This window comes from Chanodichthys erythropterus, chromosome 21 (assembly GCF_024489055.1).
Source record: "Chanodichthys erythropterus isolate Z2021 chromosome 21, ASM2448905v1, whole genome shotgun sequence".
Classification (NCBI taxonomy): domain Eukaryota; kingdom Metazoa; phylum Chordata; class Actinopteri; order Cypriniformes; family Xenocyprididae; genus Chanodichthys; species Chanodichthys erythropterus.
Genome location: NC_090241.1, coordinates 5557440 through 5578776, shown reverse-complemented (window position 1 = coordinate 5578776; position 21337 = coordinate 5557440). Strand labels below are relative to the sequence as shown.

Genomic DNA, 21337 nt, shown 5'->3' with positions numbered 1-21337 from the left:
GCCACCTGACCCTCCGTGGCTGCCCGTGGCTCCTGACCCGCCGTGGCTGCCCGTGGCACCTGACCCTCCGTGGCTGCCCGAGTTCCTGGACCTGCATTGGGGACCCTGTTCCTTTCTGCATGCAGGTCCCCAATGCACCCACCCCCCCTCCCTAGCTGTTCCTTTTACGCCGCGAGGACGCGCCTTCCGGGAGGGGGGCGTTATGTTATGATCACCGTCTGTTCCTGTCAGTTCCCGGACTACATTACCCATAATCCTCTCTGCCAATCACCTGCACTCACTCCACCAATCACTATCACTAATCACCACACCCAGCTGCAGTACATTAACAGGACTATAAAGGACTTTCACTCACACCACCTCACCGCGAGGTCTTGATTACCATTGTATCATTTCTGAGCGTTTCTATCCTGTCTGCCTGCTTGTTATCGTTCCTGCCTGTTTCTTGTTTTTGACCCGTTGCTGCCTGTCCTGATCTTTGCCTGTCCCTTGACTACGACTCTGCCTGTTCCTCACTGCTCCTGTTTGTTCCTGTTTTGACCCTGCCTGTACGACCACTCTTACTTCTAGTAAACGCTGCATTTGGATCCCTGCCTGTGAGTCCCCTTCGTTACAGTACTGTTTAAACACACAGCTACCTGACAAATATAAATAGTTATTCCTCTGCGTGAGGAAGATCCATTTAGATCCGCTCTGATGGACAACAAAAACCATCCTAACTCTTCCATCCAGATAACAGTAAAAACAAAGAATTCCGCTATTTCTATTTCTTATGCGTTCCATTTTTATTATTATGTATTTGGTTCTTCTTTATGTAAAGCACTTTGATTTACCATTGTGTATGAAATGTGCTATACAAATAAAATTGCTTTGCCTAGCCTAATGTTTTTAAACTTTATAAGGGAATCAGCCAAGCTTACAGTTGTCTCTGCATATTAAGCTAAGGGGGTGTTTACACTACACCACTACAAACTTTTCATGCGTTTTGGCCAGTTATTTACACCACAAGAGTGAACACCAAAACTTCTTACACTCTAAAAAATGCTGGGTTAAAAACAACCAAAGTTGGGTTGAAAATGGACGAACCCAGCAGTGGGGTTAAATGTTTGCCCAACCTGCTGGGTAGTTTTACTCAACTCAACTATTGTTTAAAAATTACAGTATTGCTTAATTAAAATGAACCCAAAATATCTTGAAAATTAACATTTATTAATATGTTTGATAAATGAACATTTTAATTTCATTTTAGATTCATTTTAAGTCAGTCATATAGTCATTTTCAAACAATAGTTGGGTTAAATAAAACTACCCAGCAGGTTGGGCAAACATTTAACCCAACAGTTGGATTAAAGCAACCCAATCGCTGGGTTTGTCCATTTTTCAACCCAACTTGGGTTGTTTTTAACCCAGCATTTTTTAGAGTGTAGTTTTTAGTACATCATTGTCATGTAAATGTAAGATATTATAGATAAAAAGATAATATTTTAAAGGGATAGTTCACCCCAAAATGAAAATTCTGTCATTAATTACTCACCCAATTGTCATTCCAAACCCTTAAGACTTTTGTTCATCTTTGGAACACAAATAAAGAGATTTTTAATGAAATCTGAAGCTTTCTGTCCCTCCATTGACAGTCTACCACTACAATCTACAACTACCACTTTCAAGCCCCAGAAAGGTAGTAAAGACATTATTAAAGTAATCCATGTGACGCAAGTGGTTTAAACTCAATTTTATGAAGTGACGCAAGTGCTTTGTTTGCGCATAAAACACCACTTTATTTACAAAATCTTAATCTCTGACATGCATTCACGAGAGCACTTTGACACAGACATTGGACGCGCGTTGAAAAGTGGTAGTTGCGTAGACTGTCAATGGAGGGACAGAAAGCTGTCAGACTCCATTAAAAAGATCTTAATTTGTGTTCTGAAGATGAACGAAGGTCTTACAGGTTTGGAACGACATGAGGGTGAGTAATTAATGACCGAATGTTTAATTTTTGGGTGAACTAACCCTTTAAATTACACAGGTCTCCTACTAGCATACTATTGTCACTGCATTTCTTTTAAGACTATATGTGGTTAAACTCAAAGAAATTTAGCAAATTTAGCTGCTTTTATTGGAAGGGAACCAGAAACATTAAAAAAAAAAAAAAAAAAAGACCTATAAAAGCCTTATTAAAGTAGTCCATATGACTTATTTCAAGTCATATAATAACTGTGAGGAACAGACTTCATCATGCTTTGAAAATCGTGCTTGATGGCTGTGGTAACAATTGAATTTAACTGTATGGAAAATCATATCCGTGTTCCACGGAAGAAAAATTCGTGGTTTACAAATGACGTGAGGGTAAGTACATAATTTTCTTTTCCGTGTGAACTTTTCTATTAACCCTAAAAAAAAACATTACACACATCAGCTATACAGACATCACATGATATACATGTTACTCACATACAGTAAAAACTGGATGAAACTCTATTTTCGCTATCTAGTGCTCTCTTTCCTTTACCCCTCTCTGTCTGTTTTGTTTTACAAAACAATTTGCAAATCAAATCAGAGAGAGAGAGAGAGAGATCAGCTCTTCTATAATACTCATGCAGCTGTAGTTCAAAACATCAGGAAGGGAAAATCAACACTATCCCACACATGCTAATGCAGACACGCACACATTGATTGTGTCATGTGGAGTCGCATTTCACTATTCAGCTCATCTGGTATAAGACGCACACACAGAGTCTGACAAATACTGAGCCGAGAGGTCAAGGATCACCGTGCCCAGCAGAGAACAGGTGGTTTCATTTACACACACTGAACGGCTGAGTTTCACTTTATCAGTTACACGGCAAGTAAATTAAAGGCTAACTACTGTAAATGAATTCTAATAAACAGCCGTGCGTGTAGGTTTCTCATGTTGTCATCAACGTCACAGTGCCGTCAAACACCTTGATTGTGTTTTTAAATGCACCCATATTTTGGCAGAATTGTAGCTGTCAAAAACTGTATGGTGAACTCAGGTTTTTTCACTTTTCTCAATGGCAAAAATGTCCAACCTGAATTCACCATAGTTACGCAGTTAAAATTTTACCTGGATAAAGATTAAAAGAGCTGTGAGTTAATTCACCTGAACAAACTTCAGATAATGAATGAGATATGATCAGATTCTAGTTATTTATTTCCTAAATAGTATGTTTTTTTGTTTACTCTATCATTCAGGAATGGAGCATGTGGAACTTTTCAATCAAAGGTTGAAAACCAAAGGGATTTACATGTACAGATCTTCCCAATATTGTGTGTCCCTAAGTTTGTCCTTATATCAGATGGTCATACGGTACTTTGATGCATATAATGGTACTAAGTTCATATGGTATTTACATGGCATTCCAAAGTACTTCAAAGAATACCATGGGACTACCATCATGGTAGTGTTCAAAAACATGATGTCACCAAAAATCATGTCCAAAATGACAACAATATGGTGTGTTTTTTGGGTAACTATGTTCCCATTTTTGGTGGCTTATCCATTCAAAACAGCCTGTAAAGTGAAATAATATCTAATGAGATTACTGAACATAAAAAGTAGTTGATGAACATTAGTTGCAAGCAGGTTTATTATTTAACTAAATCGAAAAACTATTAAAAACATTTTTGTCAACTGAAATAAAGCTGATTGAATATAAATAAATTAGATGAAGTACTTAAACTAAATGAAAATTATTTTGGGAAATTACAGTAACTGAAATAAGTTGAAACACTAACTGGAAATAAATAAAAACTAAAACTGAACTAAAAATAAACCTAAAAGGAAACAGTTTTAAAAAACTAATACAAATGACAGAAGCCCCGCCCCTTTTCCCGCGCTGCGCTTGTCTTTTGTCTTTCGGTTTGTATTTCCACAGCGATCTTAAGTATTTATGAATGAACTGCTCGTTTTAAAATCTTCCCGGTCTACATACATTTGTTAAGACATCTGCTTTAAACATTACAAAGCTCATGGTAACTTTCATTAACTCTACAACAAGTAAATCCTCTTCACCAGCTAATTATTCTATGACAGCGATGCCATCGAAATATATTGCTTAGCTACCGCTTAAACGGAAGTTCAAAGACAATATTATTAAAGATGGTGGCGTGCTTGTTTCTCTGGCGCATAAGGTTAAAAAAGATGGTTCTTTAACGTTTCTTTACACGTAGTAACAGTTCTATTTAGAACCGCATCATCCTGAAGAACCCTTTATATGCTGAAATGTTTCTGTTTAGGGTTCTTTATTCCCGCATTTTTGTTTTTCAAATCTTTAACTGCCAACGTCACGTCATTACTGATTTTCTGGAGGTCAGCACACTCTCAACAGGTAAATGATTTCTTTCTTAAAATATCTATACATTTAATTAAATAGAGGCAACAATCATATTATAAGACCAGGCAGATAGAGGAGTAACAAAAAATAAATAAAATAAATAATATATAAGAATAATATTAATAATACTAATATTATATTAATAATATGAAGATAAACTTATTAAAAAGGTTATTTATAACACCATTAATACGGTCTTGTAACACTTTAAAATCATGATTCTTTGTGGAACCTTATAAAAAGGGTTCTATTAAGCACCAAAACAGGTTCTGCTATTGTTACAAGATGAAGAACCCCAATTTGATACTGTTTAGAAGCATTTTTCTTAAAGATTATATGACATACTAGTTCATCACAGTACATTTGCTCATATTATACAAAGGTCAAAATACACAAAACTGGAATGATGATTACATTGGAAATTTTAATATGTTGAATCACTGATCTAGAAATGTCCTTGGTTTTCATTTTTGACATCTGGTCACCTACGTGTGTTTGTGTATGTAAGGGGATTTCCTGTTTTTGTAAGCGCCACTGAGAGTCTCCCATTACTCTCCTGTCTCTGTGATAAGTGGACATATTTAAACATGAGTCACTGACCTGGAGTTAGAAAAACAAGCAGGGCAGCTCTCTCTCTCACACATACACACAAACAGATATATAACCATCTTCTTGCTAACACAAACAATATTCCCACCAACAATTTAAAATCAAACAAACTGAGAGGTTTTTATGCACACACAGAGGAAAGAAAGCATGATGAATGGTGGTTTGTAATCAGAACAAGGCATGAAGGCATGGTATGATTACCATGCGCACCTGAGATGACACAAGAACTCATACCGAACATCCTGTGACAGTGCGTGAACATCTAAACATCTAAATATCTGAGTTATTGTCCCCAGGCCTTGACCGACAGTTCTGTTTTTCTTTTCTTTTTTAACACTAAAGGCAGCCAGAAAGAGTCACAAGGAGCTGCTTTTAGCCTGAGCTCCACACATAGCGCAGGGATAACTATAAAAGAGATGACAGCACCTAATACTTTCTACACATTTAGCAGTGAAGTTACTGTGTTTGTAGGGTATATTTAGCAGTGACTGGGCAGTTGTTAACTCTCAGCTATAGCCTGTAGCTTGAGTTCATGTCTATTCAAAACTAAACGTTAAAGGAATGTCAGGGGGTTCTAAACAAGTTATGCTGTATTGACATTTGACAGTGCTGTTGATTACTACAGAAAATAATTTTGACTTGTTTATAAAAACAACAAAATCAGTCATACTTAAAAGTAATATACTTACAAGTATTATAAATCATCCTTTTAGTGATGGGATTATTTTAGGCAGATGAACGTATAATTATGTATTGCCAACCAATCCCTGTGGGTGGGTTTGCACATATCACGCAAAAGTTACAGATTTTATTAGCTTTATGACAGGAAAAATTGGATATAACTTCGCACAGACAAGGTAAGGAAACATTTATAATGTTTGAGTGGCTGTACCCTTGTCAAAAGAAAGCTTACTTTTAAAAGAGCACTTGTTCTGTATATAATATACTTTAATAGAAGTATAAACTTAATGTGTTTGGGCTCTTAATTGCATGTTAATTACAATTAAGTGAAAATGTATGTTTTTATTAAATGCAATTAGCTGAACTTTAGAGTGCGTATTTGACTTTAAAGTATATGGTTATACTGACGAATCTGCTGACAAGCACTTATGGTAAACTTAAATATTTCTATTGAAACTTGACTATCATGTATTTCATTAAATATATTTGTATTAATTATACATTTGTAATAATGAAGTTGCAATTTAATACATTTTGAAGTATTTTACCTTTAAATGTAATATTGAATAATACACTACAGTTAAAATTATAGTCAAGCACTTTACATGTGCTTTAGTATGTTAGTCAACACATCAAAATAAGTAGTTCTTTAAAGCACAACTACACTCTAAAAAATGCTGGGTTAAAAACAACCCAAGTTGGGTTGAAAATGGACAAACCCAGCGGTTGGGTTAAATGTTTGCCCAACCTGCTGGGTAGTTTTATTTAAACCAACTATTGTTTAAAAATTGTTATATGGCTAGCTTATGTTTATTAATAAGCTTTAATATTTTATGAATATAAATGTAATAGTTTAATAGTTTATTAATATACATGTATTAATAAGCAATTTAATAAATGTGTATTGTTTAATAAATATTCATTGAACATTAATAAATGTTCATTTACAACATACTTTGGGTTAATTTTAATTAAGCAATACAGTAATTTTTAAACAATAGTTGAGTTAAATAAAACTACCCAGCAGGTTGGGCAAACATTTAACCCTACCGCTGGGTTAAAACAACCCAATTGTTGGGTTTGTCCATTTTCAACCCAACTTGGGTTGTTTTTAACCCAGCATTTTTTAGAGTGTATTTTTAAAACAGATTAAAACATAATGATTTAAAATGTACTTTAAAGTAAAACTTTTAATTTTGCATTAATCACAAAAAGTGTACTTATGTGTAAAGAAACAGTCATAAAAGTCATTCATTTTACATTATTATTATTTTTAAATATATATATCTACACACACACACACACACAGTGGTAACACTTTACAATAAGGTTCATTAGTTAAACATCAGTTAATGTATTAACTAACATGAACTAACAATGAGCAATACTTTGTTAATGTTAGTTAATAAAAATACAGCAATTCATTGTTTGTTCATGTTAGTTCACAGTGCATTAACTGTTAACAAATACAACCCCTAATTAATAAATGCTGTAGAAGTGCAGTTCATTATTAGTTCGTGTTAACTAACAAACCTTATTGTAAAGTGTTACAATTTTAAGATTTGAAGTACTGTACACTACAAGTGAACATTCAATATAATTATGAGCACACTTATTTTTCACAAAGGTATACTTTTGAAGCAATGTTTGACATTGACTTTCATTGTAAGAGCTCTAAGATTTTATTGGTTTTCATAGGCAGAGGGAAGTTATTTTTTGTGGTAATCGACTGCATGTTACAAAGCTGTCAGCTTGTACTGAACCAAGAATATTTCTTTAACTTTGTCAGTACTCAGGCTGGTAAATAGCAAACCTGTCGATATGATGGACTACCAATACCTAACCAGCACTAACCACTAGCCAGCATGACCCAGGACCATGGAATTCATGATGGATTATACTGGTATTTTCACTAGGGTGTTTGAAGTGTTTCACTCTATTCCTTGAATTCTGAAGTACATATTTGCTTGAAAGGAAACAAACAGCGAAATTAGATCAGCTCAAGCACTGTGAAGATATTTGTTTATATTGAGACCACATATCCAAACAATTACTCCATTTCGGTAAGAAGCATTCTTTTCCTTGTTGACATTTTAGGCAGATTTATGAAGTTTTAACTGAATAATTATACTATGGGAAAACATTGATTAGGTATCAGATCATTATGACAATAATGCAGTATTAATATAGTTCTGCAGGCAGAAGCATTACATTTGCTGATAGTGACCTCTACTGGATAGAATGCACAACAACATCTCTGGGCCAGCTGAAGAGTTTAAAAGTGTTATCTAAACCTTGGATGAACCTAAATTAAAATCCAACTAGACTTTAAACAGGATGTGAGGATTTGTATTCCTTTATGTTCTAAAGTGGTTGATGAATAACAGGAGAAGGATTTCATGTCTGAAATGAAAGTTTCTCAGTCTCTTTCTGACAGCCTTTTATCATGCAGTCTCTCTGTATACCCTAACTGAGTAATAATGAATGAGAGAGACAGAGAGAAAGACTCAAGTGTGTGTGTGTGTGTGTCTACGCAAAGGGATCATGAAATATTAATAACCCCCGTGGGGTGGAGAGGTCATGTTTCAGATAGAAACGATAGATGGATCTCTAGCAATCTCTCTCCTCTTCCTGTGTTTACCTAGCCAACAATTAGCCACTCAATCAGGAACACCATTCACTCATTCTGCTCCAAAACCCCCTCAGAATCAAGACTCGAGCTTCCGATCAGACACATGTTTCACCACCAGGATGAAGAAATCTACATCTTAAAGGGACAGTTCACTCAAAAATGAAAATTCTGTCATCATTTACTCACCCTCAAGTTGTTCCAAACCTGTATGAATTTCTTTATTCTGCTGAAAAGAAGATATTTTGAAGAATGTCAGTAGCCAAACAGTTAATGGACCCAATTGACTTCCATAGTATGGAGAAAAATACTATGGAAGTCAATGGGGCCCTTCAACTGTTTGGTTACTGACATTCTTCTAAATATCTTTAGCAGAAGAAAGACATTATACAGGTTTGGAACAACTAGAGGATGAGTAAATTATGACAGAAATGTCATTTTGGGGGTAAATGTCACTTTAAGTCACATACCAAGTATTCTAGATTACATCTTTTTTTCCTGTCAAATTCAAGCTTTATGCATGGATTACCCTGGAGACTCTAACAAAAATATTCAACAGTGGTTTCCATCAAAATACCATAGTTACTACAGTTATTGCTGCTGTAAAATGACTAAAGTCCTATACTTAATTTCTTCACAGAGGTGACCATGATAGGTAATACCAAGTTATCACCATTTTATTGTGGAAACAATTGCTGCCAATGCCTTTTTGCATTTTATCCTCCATCTTGAATGGTGAGTGAGATAAGAATGTGTCTGTTCCAGATCATAGAGCAGAGAAAATTGTGCATCCCTGGATATTTTTGTAGCTGATATTAAGTTTGAGACAACTGACTTTAGACTTTTTCAGTTAGAGAAAAATGTAAGGCGAACCTTTTAAGTGAACCTAAAACGTAACTGCTAATGCTCCATTTTAAAGTTGTAAATTTGCAATCTTTACCAATATGCGACAATAATCCAGTACAAGGGCATCATCTTACTATAATACATACTCAAAGTACATGCTAAATACATAATTTTAGTGTACTTTTAGTGCTAAGTACATACTTTTTTAGTGCACAGCGTAAGTATGTGCACTAAAAAAACATAAAACTGCATAAACCCTGCCTTTTTTTTTTTTTATACAATCGACTCCAAGTTAGCATTCAGATCTGCCTCTATCCAATCAACAACCAATGGTTTGAGCCAAGTCCCCACCCTACATTTTTTTTTCATTTTGATGTCATAATATGGAAGAAAAGATATGTTGCTACTTCCGTTACATCCTGATGTATTTTGGCATTTTGACATTTTTTTTGAGAACTAATGGGAGAGAAATGAATCATTCCTAGCCTGATGATGATCCATACTAAAGAGCATTTTCTGTGGAATTCTGCAGAATGGATGTACACATGGTTAAACTGAGCTTAGAGTACTACACTCCTGCTGGTAGTTGATATCAAAATAGTATGTACACAAAACATTTACATTTTTTTATTGCTTGCACACTAAAAGTGGTACTTGAGGCCCATTCAGTGGAACCATTCACTTGTATGCCTAATCTTCAGAACAAGTCTACAAAACTGCAAGAACAATTGTCTACATTAGACTCATCATTCAAAACCAACAGCTCTTGTGTTTTGTTTGGAAAACACTGCCATTCACACTCATTTTCTGATTACCTACACCTAATGGTCATGTGTGAAAACACTTATACATAATTTGTTCACTTAGAAATCAAAACTCAATGTTTTGAGAGAAAAAAATAATACATTTTCAGTCTTGAATTTGTTTATTTTGCATATATATACTGAATATGCATACAAGTCAAATCACCTTTATTTCTATAGCACTTTATACAGTACAGATTGTTTCAAAGCAGCTTCACAATAGTAACAAATTCAAATCCTGCTGTTAAGCAGCTCTAACCACCCAATAGTGTCATTATACAAGTCAGTTCAATGTTTATTCAGCTCACTTTAATAACTGTAAAGTCAATCAATCACCTTTATTTATATAGTACTTCATTACAGGTGGTTTCAAAGCAGCTTTATAGTGAAAACAGGATTGCAACAATTGTGCATAGATATACAACGTATTTGTGCATATACATGTTTGAGTGCTATGACAAACTCCTGTGCACTCCACTGCACACTCAACAAGCAAAAGACAGCAGTGCTTTACATTTTTTACCTATGTGTATAGTTTCATGTGTATATGGCTAAGCACCATTTTTAGAATATTTTTTAAGTGTTTGCTTTTGCGAATGATGTGTCATGTTTTGCTGAGAAAAAGAACAAAGTTTGAGTGTAAGCCATTTTAAAAAACTGTAATAAATGAACATGCAAGGGCAGTGGATGGTATACATGATGATATGCAGTACATATACAATACATCTGATAAAATATAACTGACCTAGTATCCTAAGAACATGATGGTCATTATCAGTGTTGTGGAAAGTTACTTTTAAAAGGAATGCATTACAATATTACGTCACTCCCTAAAAAAGTAACTAATTGTGATACTTAGTTACTTTTTATAAAAAGTAATGCATTTCATTACTTTTGCATTACCTTTTGTCACCTGGGCTGGGCTTGCTTGTATGTTTTTTAATAACAACAAAAAAAGTTATATTTTTGGCAAATGTTCTTTGGCCCTTTCACACCAAAAGTGAAATGAATAAGCCTCAGGCTGAAGGAAATGCATATTTATGCCTGTACAGTAGAAGGCGCAGCTCAAACAAACTTTTTTCAGCTGTGCTGCCATTCTGGATTAAAGAAGAATAAGATACAGCAGAATAAAGTTCAGCTTATTAGTATGGTTGAGTTAGATCATTGAAGGTCAGCAGCAAAGACATTGGTTAATAAGTGAGATTAAACAAAGTATATTTGTGTAATTTAATATAGTTAATTATTACAGGTTTGCATACAATTCTGAGATTGCATTTAACTGTTTTTATTGATTTTGAGGAATACTGAATGTTTTTGTGCAAGTGAGATGAGTAAATGCATGTTCACATTTAGTCTAGAACTACAATAACCATCATATTCACACAGCGCACACAACACCTCTGCTCTTTATTTCTCTCAACATGAGGACAGGAGAGCTGTCAGTCAAGAAATGTGAAAACATAATTTGCTTTACTTTTTTGAAAAAGAAACTTGAAAAGTAATGTTACTTCACTAGTTACTTAAAAAAGTAATCTGATAATTTAACTACTTATAATGTTTTACCCCAAACACCAGTCATTATTACAACTTCAATAACATTAAAACTATTCTTTTGAACTCGCAGGTTTTGTGTGTGTGTGTGTGTACTTGCAAGTATGAGTAAAACCAAACCATGCTAAACTAATTAGTTCATTCGTTCTCTCTCTTTATATGTCTATATCTCTCTCACTTTCTTCTGTTGGTTTTACTCTGCCCACACACACACACATTACCCGCATGCAAATTATAGGGTTATTTATACGAAAGCCAGTGTTGCGGAAAGAACCCCCAAAATAAGTTTTAAATAACATAGTGAAACATTTTGTGTGTGTGTGTGTGAAAGCATGTCAGCGCACAGTTGCTCTGCTTCCCACAAGTTTATTGCCAGTAGCTGCTTCTGTTGTGAGTGTCTGTAGCTTTGTTGTGTGTGTGTGTGTGTGTGTGTGTGTGTGTGTGTGTGTGTGTGTGTGTGTGTGTGTGTGTGTGTGTGTGTGCTGACGCACATTCTCTGTATTACCAGATTGTGCAGATTGTGACCTTTCTCTCTGTCTCTCTCTCTGTGAGCTCACAACAAAATTTAATTTAAGGGATTAAATGTTCCTATGTAAAAGGCCAGCAAAACAAGAGCTTTCCAGTGCAGAGCAGTTTGCCAAGGTATGAAAACTATGAAACACAATTTAAACTGATTTGCTCTCTTAATCTACTGTCTCTATTAATCTTTTCTTACTCCTTTCATGTCTGCTCTTTCAATTTTCATTCTTGTATCACTTATTTCTCATTCCTGTCTCATGAATTTTTTATTCTCAGCCATCCCATCAGTGTCACTTCACTGAACTGACTGTTGAACACTAAACTTTCAAAGCCGTTCTTCGAAGTATGATAACTTTCAGTAGCACAAACCTGAGAACCACTTACCCTCATGAAAAGACAGTAAGATTTTGAACGCTAGTCACCAACATGGGATACGGGTGTGCTGGTGTTGTATCATTATAAAGTTAATGCTGGTTGACCAGTTTCACCAGCTTGTGCTGGTAAACAGCTTGGCAATATTCCAAACTATACCAGATAAGCATGAAGCAGCATGGGATATTATGCCAGCCTGAGCTGGTCTTTTGAGCAGGCCATCCTGCTACTGATCAGGTTTTAGAAATTGGATATGTTGCTTTGATAACATAGCTGATTAATCTGCAAGTTTGCTTTGGAAAACAGAAAATCCAAGGTTTATTGCAAGTGAAACCAAAACTTGTCCAGAGAAAGAATGGGATCCCAGGTCACTTTACTTTTCCTTTCAATTCATTGTCTCAAACTATTAGCACAGCATTTCACTTTCGAATATAACGTTACAGAACTAGAAAGCAGCAATGCTTTAAAATACTTATATACCAAAACATGATTAGGGGAAATAAACTGATGCTCACAAAACTCAGTGAAATGTATCTCTAGATATCTTCTGTCTGTTGTCAGACTGGACAGGATGTCAGATGTGGAAATGCATATGGATAAATGCTACAAATTCAAAGTTTGGAAACAGTAAGATTTTTTTATTAATTTGAATTTTTATTAATTTGAATTATTTTGATAGTGCAGTTGGTTGAAGAGTTACGATAACATGAATAGTTTGGTTAGATATATTGGCAATAACGTAGCCCAATTTAATTTTCTCTGGAAAAAGTCGTAGATTTAAGACCAAAGATTGCACGTTTTATGTACCCAAAATGAATTATATCTCATGTTTAACCACTATAAGAGCCAGCAGCAAATCCCCGAAGCACTGGCCGAGATGAAGCTGTTCTAAGCGGGTACACTGAACGATCGCTGACAGCCTGGAGCTTGCATCTCCGAAAACATTTAAACAATCATTAAAATAGGTGCTATGATTAAATATGATTAAATATTTCAGGTCTAAACAACTACATTCTCACCTAAAAAAAAAAACTCTTAAAACTACAAGTGTAGTATTTGTAAAAAAATACGGTGGAATTTTTCAGCTGCCATGACAGTTGCTTCAAGCAGAGTGATACAAATGGTGAAAAGTTATCACTAAAATATTGCATGCTGCCAGCCAATCAGATTCGAGAACCAGAAAGAACTGACTATAAATGTATTTATTTATTTGCATTGTTACAAAAAAATTATATTTCAAACAAATGCTGTTCTTTTGAACTTTGTATTTATCAAAGAATTTACAAAAAAACTATAATGTTCCACAAAAATATTAAGCAGCACAAATATTTTCATTGTTGATAATAATAAGAAAGGTTTCTTAAGCACCACATCAGCATGTTAGAATGATTTCTGAAGGATCATGTGACACTGAAGACTGGAGTAACGATGCTGAAAATTCAGCTTTGACATCACAGGAATACATACAACAGTTATTTTTAATTGTAGAAATATTTCACAATATTACTGTTTTTACTGTATTTTTTATCAAACAAATGCAGCCCTGTAAAGACACTGCTTTCAAAAGCATTAATAAATCTTACTGACTTCAAACCTTTATTGGTAGTCCAGATCTCTAACCGGTGAATGTGCTTCAAAGAAAGAACATGTTTGCAAAGAATGTGTTTGTTGTAAAATACCCCAAAGTTAACCATGTCTTTCAGAACATTATCTGTTACTGTTAGCATATAAGCACTTCATTTTCAAACAGGATCTCACAGACAGAAGAGACAGTTGCAAGTTAACAAAATCACAAGAAAAAATGTACAAAACAGATCATTTAAATACCAAAGAATGATAAAGGGAAGGGATCTTTAGATTTTATTTAGAATGCCTAGGATCTATCTATATTTTGCAGCCACCAGTGAAATGTCATAAAAACATCATCCTAATGCACACACTCTTTCTTTTCATTAACAGACAGACTCAAGAGCTCATAATTTGTCTTCTGCACATTCTCATTCTCTCATTCTTTCTCTTTCGCTCTAAGACTCACCACATGTTGCGCCGTCGGTTTCTCAAACATTTGCTTCAGACTGCTGAGTGGGATGTCAAACTTCTCAATGCGCCTGTTCTCCTCCAGGTCCTCTTTAGCGTCCACAGGCCGCAGTGCGAGAGGAGATGAACAAGCGTACTCTCCTTCTTTCAACACCTCGGGTCCATTTCCTGATTGAGTTTCCATTGTTCAGGAAACCAGATATTCCAGCCTCCCCCACAAGAGCAGAGAGGACCACTACTGAGAGAGTGGACAGAGGAAGAGAGACACGCTGAGAGAGAGGAAAAGAGAGCAACAGAGGGATGTGGAGGAAGGACTGCGTGGCACAATTGTGGTGTCTAGGAGGCCGAACCAGACGGACAAACCGAGGACAGCCTTGAAGGAGGAGAAATGGAAAGAAAAGAAGAAAAAAATTCTCTGTGAACTCTTGCTATGAATTTCCTTCCAGTAAACACAATCACACGCACACACAGAATGCCAAAGTTAAGGGTTTCAGAAGCATTGCAGTTCAGTAAAACATAATCACACACACTCTTGGCAACAGGAAACAAACATCACCCCTGAACAAATCATGGAAACTTGACCGCAGCCCTCCTCACGGCTTTGACACCAACACCCTTTCCTTTCAACACACACACATTTCCTAAAAAAAGAACCCACCCAGAGACTGTATCCTGCACACAGCCATAAAATTCCCAAAAACATAAAAAAAGAGAAGAAAATAAATTTTATTTAAATAAAGACAGATACACACTACACTGAAAAACATCTGGCGAAGGATTTCCTTTCTACTCAGAAAATGCTAGTCACTTTCACAAATAATTACAAAGAAACGGCAAGACTAGTAACATTGAATTAAACATAAAATTTTGAAGTAGAAAGATTGAAATAGTTTTTTCTTGTAAAACGTACTTCAATAATCTTCACCTTCATTGGAGACCACCATTGGAAATCAACCCCCTCCCCGCCCCACTTGAAATGTGCCGGTGATTCATACTGGTTGAAAGTCTCCTCATACCCTGGATCCCATGTTAAACACATTTTCTATAAATACTGTATATACCGTCTGTGGAAGGCGTAGGACCATAAAATGTTCATCCAATTATTATATTCGGTCCATATGAAATAATACAATGACTACCTGCCTGTCAACGTGTGTTTTTACATCCTGTTCGCGCGGACATCATACGCCATCAGCGCGTTTCATGCTATGCAGAGTTTATACAGACAGACACAGACACACATTTACAGTTCTTACCAAATCAAAACAACAAGCTTATGCTGCGTTCATGTTCATTATGAGATGCAACCTGTTACATTCTAACCGGGGATCTTCAGTTAGACTCAGAAATATCCGTTTCCATGTGAACAGTATCAACACCGAAATGAATCTGCAGCAGTCAGGTACAAGCTCTCTAAATTGTTTACGTTCATTATTATTATAATGTTATGTGCTTTGAGACAGCTAGTTTAACGCCATCTCTTGTGCTGTGTGTGTGCATTCTTATGTTTTGGGGGATGGTGTGTGGCTTTGGACAGAGGGATGGGATTGTATGCTTTCAATACTGCTAACAGGCTAAAGTTAGCATTTGCCAGACCACTTACTGCAACTTTAAAAGAAAAAAATAAGATGGCATATTGTGATTTACACATTAGAGCTCACAATTGCGACATATAAAGCCAAAATTCAGAGAGTTTATATCATAATTGCCACTTTTTTTTCATCTAACCCCCCCAAAAAAAACATGAATTTTAGCTGGTGATCATGAGTGCTTTATACAAGTGCTACTCCTCAAGCAGCTTATAATGTTTGAATTGTTTCTGTAGTGTTTAGTCTGCGTATGATGAGAAATTAAATCACAATTACAAAAGTGAAAACATCATGGTGTCAATATTTATACCAAACTCCATTAGCAGTGACTCATTGCCATACTGTAATTAATCCTTGCATATTTAGAAATATCTTAGGTTAAATACAATTTAGGCTCTATTGTTAGTATCTTAGCTACAATAACTGATTTATATTTTTACTTGTATCTTAGTTACAATAAATAAATAAATGGATGTTTAAGGGGGAACCATTGTATTGTGTCCTAACCAGGCATGACACAAATGTTTACAGTGACAATTTAGTTACATTACTGTTAAATAGTTTGGGGTCAGTCAAAACATTTTTAAATTTTTTAATGCAATTAATACTTTTATTAAAGACACATTAATCAAAAATGACAGTAAATACATTTAATGTATTATAAAAGAAATAAATCAAATTAATGCTGTCCTTTTGACCTTTTTTTTCACAGAAATATTAAACTGTTTTCAATATTGATAATAATGTTTAGTATGATTTCTGAAGGATCATTTGACACTGAAGACTGGAGTAATGGCTGCTAAAAAATCAGGTTTGCCATCACAGAAATAAATTACATTTTAAAATATATTAAAATAGAAAACAGTTCAGTTGTAGTCTAATAATATTCTGCATTATTACTGTTTTTAACTGTAGTTTTGATCAAATGAATGCAGCCTTGTTGAACAGATTTCTTTTTAAAAAATTGTAAAATCTTATCGACCCCAAACTTTTAAACTGTATGGTATATACAGGTGCTGGTCATATAATTAGAATATCATCAAAAAGTTGATTTATTTCACTAATTCCATTCAAAAAGTGAAACTTGTATATTATATTCGTTCATTACACACAGACTGATATATTTCAAATGTTTATTTCTTTTAATTTTGATGATTATAACTGACAACTAAGGAAAATCCCAAACTCACTATCTCAGAAAATGAGAATATTACAAAGAAAGGATTTTTAGAAATCTTGGCCAACTGAAAAGTATGAGCATGTACAGCACTCAATACTTAGTTGGGGCTCCTTTTGCCTGAATTACTGCAGAAATGCGGCGTGGCATGGAGTCGATCAGTCTGTGGCACTGCTCAGGTGTTATGAGAGCCCAGGTTGCTCTGATAGTGGCCTTCAGCTCTTCTGCATTGTTGGGTCTGGCATATCGCAGTTTGCTGGCCAATTAAGAACAGGGAAACCATGGTCCTTAAACCAGGTACTGGTAGCTTTGGCACTGTGTGCAGGTGCCAAGTCCTGTTGGAAAATGAAATCTGCATCTCCATAAAGTTGGTCAGCAGCAGAAAGCATGAAGTGCTCTAAAACTTCCTAGTATACGGCTGCGTTGACCTTGGACCTCAGAAAACACAGTGGACCAACACCAGCAGATGACATGGCACCCCAAACCATCACTGACTGTGGAAACTTTACACTGGACCTCAAGCAACGTGGATTGTGTGCCTCTCCTCTCTTCCTGCAGACTCTTGGACCCTGATTTCCAAAGGAAATGCAAAATTTACTTTCATCAGAGAACATAACTTTGGACCACTCAGCAGCAGTCCAGTCCTTTTTGTCTTTAGACGCTTCTGACACTGTTGTTCAAGAGTGGCTTGACACAAGGAATGCGACAGCTGAAACCCGTGTCTTACATACGTCTGTGCGTGGTGGTTCTTGAAGCACTGACTCCAGCTGCAGTCCACTCTTTGTGAATCTCCCCCACATTTTTGAATGGGTTTTGTTTCACAATCCTCTCCAGGGTGCGGTTATCCCTATTGCTTGTACACTTTTTTCTACCACATCTTTTCCTTCCCTTCGCCTCTCTATTAATGTGCTTGGACATATTTGCCCAGCCTCTTTTTCAATGACCTTTTGTGTCTTGCCCTCCTTTGTCAATGGTTGTCTTTTGGACAACTGTCAAGCCAGCAGTCTTCCCCGTGATTGTGTAGCCTACAGAACTAGACTGAGAGACCATTTAAAGGCATTTGCAGGTGTTTTGAGTTAATTAGCTGATTAGAGTGTGGCACCAGGTATCTTCAATATTGAACCTTTTCACAATATTCTAATTTTCTGAGATACTGAATTTGGGATTTTCCTTAGTTGTCAGTTATAATCATAAACATTTGAAATATATCAGTCTGTGTGTAATGAATGAATATAATATACAAGTTTCACTTTTTGAATGGAATTAGTGAAATAAATCAACTTGTTGATGATATTCTGATTATATGACCAGCACCTGTATGATAGAAGTAGATTTTAGGCCAATGAGATATCAGGCAATGGACAAAATGTCCTGTCATGGTCACAGCTAGACATGACAAAAACTGAGCTTTTATCACTACATTGCCTGGTTAGGACATTGTTTCATGCATATTTCAGTTTATTTTTACAAACAGTTGAAATTATTTCCTGTGGTAATCAACAGCATGCCATAGAAGCTGTTGATAGATCTGAGCTTGTAAGCAGAAAAAAATCAACTGCTGTGCTTAAACTCATTCTTATTGTGAACAGTTTTATCATGACTGCATTTATCTTACGGGAAATGGCCATAGACAGATGGATGAATGGAGGAAACCCGTTATATATATAAACCAGTGGGAGGATTCTGTGACCAGCATTACTTAAGTAAATCAATTCCATACAGGACACGTTCAGACGGCTGAGTCATGGACAGGTGAAAACATGTGACCTAGATTTACACGTTCTTACCTTCTGCTACAGTGGATGCTTGTACTTCACTGAGGAGACTGTAAGAATGTCTGATGAGGCGAAAAGATGGAGATTGCAAGTACAGAGCAGGAGAGATAATGGAAGAGAGGGAATGATGGGGTCAGGTTAATGCAAACTAATGATAAGAGAAGTAAGACACGACTGTAAGGAGAGAGAGAGGAGGAGAACGTCACAGAAATGCATTATTTAACCCACAGAAACACAGCTCGCTTACAGGCCCGTCCACTCATCTTACATACAGTACTACACACACACCGAAATACAGAGAGAGAGACATTCTGCTAGAGTTTACTCATTTGTGGACAATATTTCTAGACATTTTGAAGGAGGGACAGATTTTTATTTTTATTTATTTTTTGCACAAACCTCACATTGTGTGCTTAAGTAGTCTACAATACTCAGTGAAGCAGCCAACTAAATCCAGTAAGTTAAAGGATAGTTCACCCAAAATGAAAATTGTGTCATCATTTACTCACCCTCAAGTCGTTCCAAACCTGTATGAATTTATTTCTTCTCCTGAACACAAAAGAAGATATTTTGAGAAATGTCTGTTGTTTTTTTGTTTTTTTTAATTCATTCAGTGGCGTCAATGGTCACTAAACTATTACCAACATTCTTCTAAATATCTTCTTTTGTGTTCCACAGAAGAAAGAAAGTCAATCGACATTGAAACGACATGAGGGTGAGTAAATGAAGACAGAATTTTAATTTTTTGGGTGAATTATTCCTTTAATTCCAATAGAAATAACTCAAAAATATTTCAAATGTTGAATAAAAAATTAAAATATAAAATAATTTAATTTAAGTTAAACTTTGTTAATCTTAGAAAACATATTTCAAAAAGTTGAATGACAATTTGCTTTTGCATTAATTGAACTGACATTAACTGAATTCTATACTTATCAAATTTAACTAAATTAAAGGGTTAGTTCACCCAAAAATGAAAATTATGTCATTAATTACTCCCCCTTCGTTCATCTTTGCATTCATCAGCAATAACACTCCCTTTTTCAATGCCCAGAAAGCTACTAAAAACATTTAAAACAGTTCATGTGACTACAGTGGTTCAACTTTAATATTATAAAGCGACGAGAATACTTTTTGTGTGCCAAAAAAACAAAATAACGACTTTATTCCACAATATCTAGTGATGGGTGATTTCAAAACACTGCTTCATGAAGCTTCAAAGCTTTATGAATTTTTTGTTTCGAATCAGTGGCTCGGATCGTGTATCAAACTGCCAAAGTCACGTGAACTATTGAAATTTCAAAACACTTATGATGTAACGAAGCCTCGTTTACTGAAATCACGTGATTTTGGTGCTCTGAACCACTGATTTAAAACAAATGATTCACAAAGCTTTGAAGCTTCATAAAGCAGTGTTTTGAAATCACCCATCACTAGATATTGTGGAATAAAGTCGTTATTAGGTTTCTATAGTCACATGAACTGTTTTAAATATGTTTTTAGCAGCTTTCTGGGCCTTGAAAAAGGGAGTGTTATTGCTGGCGATGCAGAACTCACTGTGCCATCAGATTTTATCAAAAATATCTTAATTTGTATTCTGAAGATGAACAAAGGTCTCACAGGTGTGGAACGACATGAGGGTGCGTAATTAATGACAGAATTTTCAATTTTGGGTGCACTAACACTTTAAGCATATTTAAATAAATCTAATTTAGACCATTTGTTTGAATATTACTTTTGGAAAATTATGTTATCATATCATAATACTTTGAAAATGATTTTTGAGTGAAGCAGCTAATAAAAGTGAAACAGCAGATATTCTTGAGAAACACCATGAATTACCATCACCAATTACCATTCAGTTCTTTTAATAAACTATCATCAACACCTGACAACCAAAGACTGGAAGTCTCACATTAGTCTTCTCATGGCCTGGAAGGCCCTGTGACATTTTGTTCACAATGGGGAAAAAACTCAGCCCTCCTAAAAAGGAATTTTTATGTTCTTGTAATGAGCATTCTTTAGCTGTTTGGTCCCAGACTCTTTAAATGGCTCTCTATTGTATTACACTCTTGTGTTCTGGACCATTTTCAGTTCCATGAAAATAGTTCTTGGAGGTCAGACATTATCATGCAATACACTGACTCTGGAGAGTAAAATATTGTAGTGTATATTTGACCATGTGTTGAATCCATCTTTGAGTGGAGATGAGATTGCTCCTCACTGGTAAAGAGAAGTGTTTCAGGTTGGATTGAGGTTCTCTGTTTCTTTCTCTCCTTCACTCTCTCCTCACTTGACCTACTTATCTTCTACTTCTGGCAATATGAGATTCCACGGAGGAACACGGCTCAAAGAGTTAAATGCATTGTTCCTTGGATCACATGCCTTTCT

At 35.5% G+C, this 21337-nt stretch overlaps 1 protein-coding gene and 1 long non-coding RNA gene across 7 annotated transcripts in view; one reads left to right on the top strand and one right to left on the bottom strand.

The window, feature by feature from the left end:
• xirp2a (xin actin binding repeat containing 2a) overlaps nt 1-15575 on the bottom strand; it is a 44136-nt gene extending 28561 nt beyond the window's left edge. For 3 of the 5 annotated variants that reach the window (XM_067374801.1, XM_067374802.1, XM_067374803.1), the window contains exon 1: nt 14404-15574. In XM_067374801.1, the coding sequence (XP_067230902.1) occupies nt 14404-14589 (186 nt within the window). In that variant the 5' untranslated portion in view covers nt 14590-15574. Of the gene's footprint in view, nt 1-14403 lie in introns of all 5 variants that reach the window. The other 2 variants (XR_010893513.1, XM_067374804.1) reach the window with 1 other exon arrangement.
• The window catches only part of LOC137011720 (uncharacterized), a 41265-nt gene continuing 24059 nt past the window's right edge, over nt 4132-21337 (top strand). For both annotated transcript variants that reach the window (XR_010893515.1, XR_010893514.1), the window contains exon 1: nt 4132-4352. This is a non-coding gene — a long non-coding RNA (uncharacterized lncRNA). The remainder of the gene's footprint in view (nt 4353-21337) is intronic.